Raw genomic sequence first — 9,871 nt, forward strand, 5'->3', positions numbered from 1 at the left:
ATTTTTAGTTTTTTAACGAATCTCCATACTATTCTCCATAGTGGCTGTATCAATTTACATTCCCACCAACAGTGTAGGAGGGTTCCCTTTTCTCCACACCCTCTCCAGCATTTATTGTTTCTAGATTTTTTGATGATTGATGCCCATTCTGTCGGGTGTGAGGTGATACTTCATTGTGGTTTTGATTTGAATTTCTCTAATGATTAACGTATCTCTTTTTATCCTCCCAAGAACTCAGCAAGGTAATAGGTATAGTAATAGCCCCATATTACAAAGGCTGTTTACCATGGTAATTAGGGGCTTAGGCTCTGAAAAAAAAGATTGCCCGGTTTTGGACTTCCCTGGTGGTGCAGTGGTTGAGAGTCCGTCTGCCGATGCAGGGGACACAGGTTCGTGCCCCGGTCCGGGAAGATCCCACATGCCACGGAGCGGCTGGGCCCGTGAGCCGTGGCCACTGAGCCTGCGCGTCCGGAGCCTGTGCACCACAATGGGAGAGGCCACAACAGTGAGGCCTGCGTACCACAAAAAAAAAAAAAAAAAGAATGCCTAGTTTCAAATTTTGGCTCCCCTTCTTAATGCTATGTGCCCTTGGGCAAGTTACTTGACCTCTCTGTGCCTCATTTTCCATGCTCATCAGTTCTTCCCTGGTCTGCAGCCTGCTGTTCCCCATCCCTACAGATTTTGGATTTCCCAGCCTCCTTAATCATGTGAGCTAACTCCTTAAAACAAATCTCTCCAGATAGATAGATGATAGATAGATAGACAGATAGACAGCTGGATAGATAGATGGATGGATGCACATCCTATTGGTTCTGTTTCTCTGGGGAACTCTGACTAAAACAGATAATAATAATAATGCCTGATAATACAGATAATAATAATGCTCGTGAGATTGCTGTGAGGAATAATGAGTTAAGATATGGACAGTCCTTAGCACTTTGTCTGGCACCTGATGAGAGCACAATATGTGTCATTTTATGCTGTACGGATGGGAACACCTGATCAAATAACTTCCCCAAGAGTCGAAATCCAGGACTGTCTGACTCGAGTGGGTGAGGGAGATGAGATTGATAAGGCACAGAGGAGAGAAAGACACCAAGCCCATGGGCAAGAAAAGCAAGCAGCCCAGGTCCATTGCTAGACTCCAGTGGGTCAGAGCCAAGTGCATCTGGGTTTGGACTCAACCCAAGACCAAGGGACAGAAAGGCCTTGACCTAGGCCTCCAGGAAGAGAGCTCGGGGAAGAGTTAGAATGACCAATTTGACCAGTTTGCCTCAAATTTCTCAGTTTTACCACTCAACATCCCCCACAGCTTTCTGTGGACTCCCTTAGTCCTGGGAAAACTGGGACAGTTGGTCACCTTAGGAACAGTGAGTGCTCCTGGCAAAACAGAGATCTGGAAGCTCAGAAGCTCCCCTCACTGTGTGACACCCTCAGACTCACTAGCTTTGTTTTAGGACCTCTGAAGAAGTCGGTTCCGTGTGGAGCTGGTATTTGTCAATTTCACCAAGGAAGAGACTAGCCTCCTTTGCTTAAACACTCAGCTGCCTTCAACCTCGCGTGCTGTGGGGTGACTGTTTCCCCACTCAGAGCCGGCCAGCCCCACACTCCGCTGAGAATAAAACTGAAGCTCGGTGCCAAAGAGACCTGCCCAGGTTCACCCAACTACTTAACCCCGGTCTTAGGGCCCCCAATCCTGTTCTTGGTCAGCCATACCCTGGGCCAGAACACTGTCCCTGTTGAATTTGGAGGGGACAGCTCAGGCCCAGGCACAACCACACAAGAAACAGGTTTTCTTTAAAGATGGTGATGAGCCAGGTGCTGCTAGGCGTGATGGTCGAAGGGCCCTGGGATGTCCAGTTTCATACAGGCAAAGAGCTTCTGATGCCCAGACAGATCCATGTTCCTATGACTGGCTTCCCCCATGTCCTACCTGCTCAGGGAACAGGAGTTTCCAGGAGGCACTTGAGAAGGCAGAGCTCCCATCTGAGCTCCCAGCCTGCCCAGTGAGGACAGTATGACTGTTGTCACATCCCGAGAAGGGAGTTCACAGTCCCTGGGTTGATGAGGAGACAACTGAGTCACCAAGATGGGGATGGTCACAAGCATATAGATTTTCTTCAGAAGCCCCTTCCTTCTCTGTCTGTGTTTCTCTCTTTTCTCCATGCTTAGGCCCGTCCTCCCAGGGCAAGTCTCCAAACTTCTCCACCACCATATCTTACCTCTGTGGTGTCCCGTTCTCTCACTGCCCTGTTCTCAGCATTCCTATCTGACAGAAAATCAGCTCTGATGAGTTCCAAGGTGCCAAGATGCTAAGGTGCTGCTCCGCCTGTAGAATTTCCCCCTTGGGTTTCAGCAGCTTAGAAGCTGGAGAAAGAGGGACTGGGTTTTGGCACCCTCCCTTTGGCACACGGAGTTGGGCATAGGGAAGGATGGAGAAGGGAGACGGTGGTTTAAGAAGCTCAAGATGGTTCAAGAGCTCTGGTTTCAGACCCAATCTGCCATGCAAGCATCAGATCACCATGAAGGCTTCCGAGAAGCAGGTCAGCAACACATGACCTTCTTTGCTTCCTCTCAAGCCAAGGATTGCCAGTACTGGTCTCATCTACCAGGCCCAAGAGAAGACCACTCCCCAGGAGAGCTGGGTCCAGCCTGGCACTTGGGGTCAGTTCTTGCTAGTGGGTTTAAACCCAGATTTGCCTCCTAGACCACCACCCACTTCTACTTATTGTGAGCATTAAATTAGGTAATAACCTAATAATACATGTAAAGTGATTAGTTAGCACAATGTCTGATACATTTTAAGTGTTCCATAAACATTATCTTTACTTATAGATATTATTATCATCTAATTTTTACAAAGGATTTGAGACCTAAAGCGGTTCCACATTTTTCTCAGGGCTATTCATACCAAGTGAAGGTCAGAGCCAAGGTGACTATGCCATGCTGGTAGGAAAATAAAACCCACCAAATAAAGCATTACTACTCTAGCATTGCCTTGAGGGTCTGAAATCCTGAATATTTGCCACACAGAATGTTAAAGAAGTCGGGGGTAAAAAGTCAAGATATTTCAAGGGCAAAAACATCAAGAGCATTTCTTATGACCTTGTAATTTTCATAAAACAGCAGTGAATGTCCATGCTGTATGGTCTTCTACCACTCCTAGGCTGGCCTGTCAAGCTCAAGGTCATGGCTAGTGGCTTATAGCTCTGCTTTTAAATTGGCTGAGCATCAATGCCCTGTCATCCAACTTTCTGCCTCCAGGGGACAGCACCTGGGTCCAGCCCAGATGTGGGTTTGCTGTCCTTAAAGATTTCCTAGGAAAGACAGCCCCAAACCTCCCCTAGAGCTAATGATAACTGTCTTCAGGGCTATATATACTATGAGTTTTTCATGTATCATCTCAATTAATCCTCACAACAGCCCTCTGAGTTAGTGAGATTGTTGTCTCCATTTTACAGATGTGAACACTGAGGTTCAGAGAGGTTATCAGCTGCCCAACTAGAAGGCTGTGAAGCCACAGCTCAGTCACTTGCTGCCTGTTGCCTGTGCATGTCCTATTGCCATTTGAGCCCATTTTCTTTCGTGCCATCCTCACTGGAGAGACAGTACTTTTCCCCCAACATGTGTGTAACAATTGTTAAAGTTATTTATTGGTGCAGCCACTTTGGAGGATCATTTGCTGGTATCTATTAAAATTTAAATTTTGCATACTCTATCATACAGCAACCCCACTTCCTCTGTCCTAGAAAAATACTTACAAAAGTGTACAAGGAGCTATGTTCAAGGATCTTGGTTGAAACATTGTGATAATGGAAAGTGGATAACAACTCAAATGTTCACCAATTGCGGAACGACCAACAAAACAGAAAACTATGGTATGTACACATAACATGAAATTTTAGGTACTGATAGGAATGAACGAATCTGCTATGCTTACATGGAAAGAGAATCAAGACCTATTGTGAAAGGAAAGCAGCTTCAGAATGATGCTTATAAGCATGATCCCACGTATTTATGCACAGCTAGTGATGCTGATGTTTTCTATGCATATATTTAGATGTATGTAAAGATAAAGGAAAAGGTCTGAAATTGTATTAGCCAAACTGAGAATAATTACCCACTGAGTGAGGGAAAGTAACAAAAAATAGGGGATTTGATCAAAGGGGATTCCAGCTCTATCTGAGCAGTTTTAAGTTTACACAAGAATAATGTATTCATGTGTTACTTGTGCAATTATAGTAAATTTAATATAAAGTTGTTTTAATTATTTACATTAGAAAAATGATAGCATGTGGTGGTAAAGGATGCAGTGTAGACTCAGACAGATCTGGGCTTCTACCCTGACTTGACCACTCAGTAGCTCTGTGATCTTAAATAAATTACTTAACCTTTCTACGTCTCTTTAGCCTCAGCTATAAAATGAAGTTGATAATCACACTTAGCTCGGAAGATGTAGTGAAGGATTAAATGAGGTAATGGATAAAGCTCTTAACCCTGTGCGTATATAGTGATCAATCATTGCAGGCAACTTTTATTGCTCTTAAAGATCTGGAGGAGCTGTGATGTATGCCTTCGAGCTGGCAGAAATCTGTTGGGAAGTAACAATACCTCATCACAACTCCAGGATTTCTACCAGGGAAACAGCAAGAGCGCATGCCCCTCCTCCACCCCGCACACAGGCACACGCAGGTGCACGCACCCCAAGGGAGAAGAAATGGGAGGGCAAGTGACATCCAAGAGGAGAGTTGGGTGGAGAGCACGGGTGGAAACATTTGTCTGTTGAGATCAAAGGACGTTAATGGAAGTAGGACCGGGACCCAGGACTCGGCCTCAGAGCATCTGTGGTCCTAGCCCCGACTTGGTGGAGCCCGTTCGATCTGAGGACAGGAGTTGGCCACCAAGGAGACCAAATCCCTAGAGTAAGTCATTTGGAAAAACAAAGGTCAAATATAAGAACTTAAAGAGAGCATTTCTTCCTTCCTGTGAGGCCACCACGCAGTTGACCGCTCTCAGCGCTGTCTGAGCAGAGAAGGTGAACAGAGCAGGTCAGGGCAATAAGGGGACCTGGGAAAGTCCACTTAGGAGGACAAGGCTCTGTTCCTCCCAGCCCGGCCCAGCACAGAACCGCAGCGTGGCTTTGAAGAGGTAGGGGTCTGGGGTTGTTATGCAGCTGTTATTCATCTGAATTCCTCTGACATACTTTGGGAGAAATTCTGTAATCTTGCCCTTAAAACGTGGGAGGGACTAATACTTTCTTGACACTTGGCCAGCGTCTGCAAACACAAGTCCTGAGTGTTGCCTTTACAGAGCCGAATCCGTGTACCCGATTAAATATTGACAATAGTTCTACCTGCTTTATCTTGATTCGGTGGAAACGCGGTCCCTGAGGAGCACGCAGGGTGGAATTTGCCTCCCACAGCAGGTGCCCTAGAGTCTTTCCTGAGACATCTCGACAAAGAAACTGCTCCAGGATACACAGAATCTGAATCTACACTCCTCGGCAAAACAAGTTTTCTGGATTGTTAAATCCTAGAATGAAAGTCTGCTTCAGCCCTCTGGGTCTGGGGGCCTGGATAGAAGGAATAGCACCTGTGGGAGTTACCGCCGCGAAACCCTGCAGGTGCGGGCACGGGGTATGGGGAGGGGTGAAGAGTGGGAACCTGAGCCCTGCCTGAGGCTGAGAACCAAGTCCAGGCCCTCCAACCCGGGGTCAGCAGGGTCTGCTGGTCTGAGGGCGTCCAAGAGCCCCAGACATAAAGAAAAGACCAGCCCGGATTGAAGTTTGGAAGGGGCAAAGGTGATCTTCAGTCCCAGGGTGCCTAGTTCTCCTGGTCCCACCAGGTCCTTCAGACTCTTCTGGGCCAACCAGGACCCCAGCCTCTTCACTGAGTCTTCCCTGGGGACTTCCCAGGTCCCTGCAGAAGACTCCTGTCCTACCCCCTTCCCCCCATTAATGGGGCAAGAATAGAAAATGATATTCTCCTTGGAGATGAGAAGGTGAGCCCACGTGCTAGGTCTCCTTGTTCACAGAGGCCGGCAGAGTCTTCCTCACCAGGAGGGCTTCTGATGGCAGGGATCCTATAGAGGGGTAGATATTCATAAGGGCAGAGAGCTTAGGCTCTTGTAACTCTTTGGGGCTGGGGCCCTGCTGGCAGGTGTGATCCAGGAGTTTCTGCTCATCCTGGTAGAGAAGTGAATCTGATCAGAGCGCAAGGCACAGGACTGAATTTTCTGTTTGCACAGTGTCCTAAGACTCTTCTCGTGGGATATCTGATTCAGTGTCATTCCTTTCTCCCTTTCATCCCTCAATAGGCAGCAGATCATCTGAACGGATGGGGGTGTCCCCATGCAAGGGGACCCCTGGTCATCCCCGATGGAGCTGCAGAGTTCAGTGAGAGGGGGCCACATGTCTTTAGAACACTGCCGATGGTCTTCTTATTCAGGGGAGAATGTCAGATTTCACAGGTTTCAGAGAGGAATCTCTGAGAGTAGATTTTCTTCCTTATCATCATCACAGCCACAAATCACTCAAGTCATCAGGCCCTAGGCTGAGTACTTTGCATATATTATATTATCTCATCTAATCCTCATGGCAATCCTTTGAGAACCCATTTTATAGATGGAGAAACGAGGGCAGAGGGTTACCAAGCAACTTGCCCTTGGTCACATGACTACCAGGATTTGAACCCAGGTCTGTATAACCTCATAGGCGAAGCTCTCCGGCAGTCTCCCGAGCCCTATTGCTGATGCGATGAAATGAGGGGAAAATCATCTTCAGCGTAACTCCGACCCCAGACGAAGGAAGTTCTGTCTCTACTTTGCTGTCCCTGGGGCCGGATGGGGCAGGGTGATCTGCAAGGGCTCCCAGGGACTGTCCAATCAGTCCCCCAAGCCTCGGAGGTTAATACAGCTGCAGTTCGTTTGCATTGGGATTGCAGGGCATTGCATCGTCCAGGAGATGTCTGCCTTATGCAAATTACTTGTACCAGGATTCTCCAGAAATTACCAAGCCACAGGGGAACTGCCTAACTGCTTAACCCTTTCCATCCAGCTATAGAGCAAAAACAGACACCATTGATCAATGCAAAGAGGTTTCCCAGGACGTGACAACCTGACGAGCAGAGGGTGACCACCCAGGGCTGCTGTGACAGGCACACAACTCATCCCTCAGTCTTGTCCTTACAGTGGGTTTGAAGCCCAATCCCTGCCTCCCCACACATCTTGAAGGGGAAAGTGTTTCCTTCAGAGGATCCTTGGGGTTCACAGGAGGTGGAAGGATTTCTTCAGTGGGCCTTGGGAGCTCAGAACCATTTACTCTGATCAGATGGTGAGGGTTTCTCAGAGAAGGCAGTATTTGAACTGGACACTGGAGATGAATCAACAGCAGAGAAAGGGCATGTCAAGGACCCAGAGGTAGGAAGGTCCACAGCTTATTTTAGGAGCAGCAAGTGATTGAAGTAAAGTTGGCTAGGTGACAAATAAAGGCAAAGTGCATTTTTTTTTTAAGAAGAATCACTGTATCAAAGCTAGGTATATTTTTCAAAATCACAAGTCCATGTCTATGAGATATAAAATTCACCACGAGCAAAAACCAAATAAACAACAAGCCAAAAAAAAAGAACACTACTGTCCAAATTCCCTAGACAGATTCCTTCTGGTGGGCATTGGAGGTTTCAAAGCAAAAGGTGAGGTCAACACAAATACAAACTCATAATTGGTATTTGCATAGCTGAGCTCCTGGGTCCAGCTGGAGCAGCCCAGCCCCATGAGGACCAATAAATTGGCCACCTGGGGCTTAGACTGCCAGGTGAGAATTAGGGAGGGGCTCCTTCAGGGAAGATCAGTTTCCCTAGTGAGTGGCAGCTTGAGACATCAGCTTTTCTTGTGGCTTACATAGGAAGGAGTCATGGAATCTTAGGGCAGGCAGCCAACCAGAGATCACCTTATCCAGCCCTCTGTCTCCAGGCCAAACTCTACTACATACAACACAATGAAGACGAATAGCTGATGCTCATCAAATGTGTGTTGTGACAGTGATGTTCATAGCCCAGCCCCTCCTCTGATATTCAGAGATCTGAATGAATACCTCAGTGGATCAAAAAAATCCAAATTAAGCACCAGTGTGATTTTTTTTAACTCTGCAATTAGGAATATAAGGATATTTCCTCAATATGATAAAGGTTTTACATTAAAAAAAAACCTATAACTAATATCATATATAATGGTGAAATATTGAATTGTTTCTCTCTAAGATTGGGAATAAGGCAAATAGATTGTCTCTCACCATTTTTCACTCAACATTTTACCCAAGGTTCTAACCAATACAATAAAACAAGGAAAAGAAATAATTCAGATTGGAAAGAAAGAAGTAAAACCTCTGCTCAGACATGAATGCTTACATGTGAAATCATTACAAATCTACAAAAAAATAGATACTAGAGACAGTAAATAACTTTAGCAGGTGATGGACACAAGGTCAATCCACAAATAATAATTGTGTTGTATATACTAGTAGCAATTAGAAAATAAAATTTAAAAATACAATTTATTTCATAATAACATCAAAAACATAAAATACTTAATAATAAATTTTAAAAATGCATAGGGGTTGACAAGTGGATCCAAGATGGAGTAGAAAGTAATGAGAGGAATTGGATGAAGTCATTGATGACTAAAGAACTACAGTGCTGGTGAGATGTGTAAGAAATTATAAAGAGCTCTGATGGGCTCTTTGGGTGATACACAGTGCAGTGAACTGCAGGTTCATCTCGGCACCAGACATAAGGTGGTTCAACATAATACGCTGGCCCTAAACAGCTCCAGATGCCAAGAATTGGCAAATCACTACTTTGGTTTCAATGGGTGGTCAAAAAGGATCATCAAGCTTCAGGATCTTTCTAACCTTGAAGAAGGGGAAAATGAAGATATTGTGACACCACTTCAGAAGCAAAGCCTGAAGTTCTTCTGTGCTTTAGAGGTGGTGTTGCCCTCCCACGAGTGCAGGAGTCCCAGAGTTGTCATGGCTGAGGAAGCTTTGGATAAGTTGGAGGAAGGGTCATTATCATTCCCTATGGAAAGGAAGGTAACCCAGAAGCTTGCTATTCAGAAGGCTATGAGAGATGCATTCCAGAAACTGCTGATTGTGGCTTTAGAAAGTGGTAAAATAGCTGTGGCCCATAGACCCTGTGAAGAGGTCACAGATGCTAGAACCGAAGAGGAACTACAGGATTTAATTCAAGTATGTGGAGATACAAACTCAAGGGGTACACAGCCAGTATAGCCATAATTCAAAACAAGCAGCAGGATTTGGAAGACTTTGGCATGTCTACTCAGCTCTGTCTTCCTTAGGAAAATGTGAAACTCTGAAACTGCTTTTGAGGCAGGGAATTTCTAGGACTTTTCCAAGTCCCGAGCCTTGCCTCTGGCCCGTTATTTGAAGTTTGGAGAGCAGGATTGAGGGCCATCAGTGTATGTCTACAGTTGTGGACACAGGAGAAGACACAGGCCTTTTAGAACTCCCCTCAAATAGAATTGCAGGGATTTGGGAACAAAGTAACTATGGCCTTAAGTGTGATTATGCTACAGTGTTTTAAAACTATTCATGCCTTTCAAGTAAGGTATATTATCCAGATCTCAGCATCTCATATATATCTTGTGTTAAATATTTTGCTGAAGAACCTTTCTGTAAGCCAGTTATATGGATGCCTCGAATTAGGGATTAAGTTGCCAACTTAATTTCTAAAAGAAAACATTAATGTACTGTATATAGGATTTTTATTAAAAAGGAGCAAAAAATGTGAAAAAAAATGCATAGGACTTGTACACTAAAAAATACAAAACCTTACTGAGAAAAACTTTAAAGGTCTAA

At 45.4% G+C, this 9,871-nt stretch overlaps 1 protein-coding gene across 1 annotated transcript; it reads left to right on the plus strand.

Annotated features, from left to right (window-relative positions):
• Positions 1–8,625: 8,625 nt before the first annotated feature.
• Positions 8,626–9,460, plus strand: LOC132494248 (RAD52 motif-containing protein 1-like). The gene is made up of 2 exons (XM_060105246.1): positions 8,626–9,241; positions 9,443–9,460. The coding sequence occupies exons 1-2, from the start codon at positions 8,726–8,728 to the stop codon at positions 9,458–9,460; spliced, it is 534 nt and encodes a 177-aa protein (XP_059961229.1). The 5' UTR covers positions 8,626–8,725.
• The last annotated feature ends 411 nt before the right edge of the window (positions 9,461–9,871 follow it).

The sequence above is a fragment of the Mesoplodon densirostris genome, chromosome 7, assembly GCF_025265405.1.
Source record: "Mesoplodon densirostris isolate mMesDen1 chromosome 7, mMesDen1 primary haplotype, whole genome shotgun sequence".
Taxonomy (NCBI): domain Eukaryota; kingdom Metazoa; phylum Chordata; class Mammalia; order Artiodactyla; family Ziphiidae; genus Mesoplodon; species Mesoplodon densirostris.

Excerpts from the sequence above, each read along its gene's own strand:
- LOC132494248 (XM_060105246.1), top strand. The coding sequence starts at position 8,726 with ATGGGCTCTTTGGGTGATACACAGTGCAGTGAACTGCAGGTTCATCTC.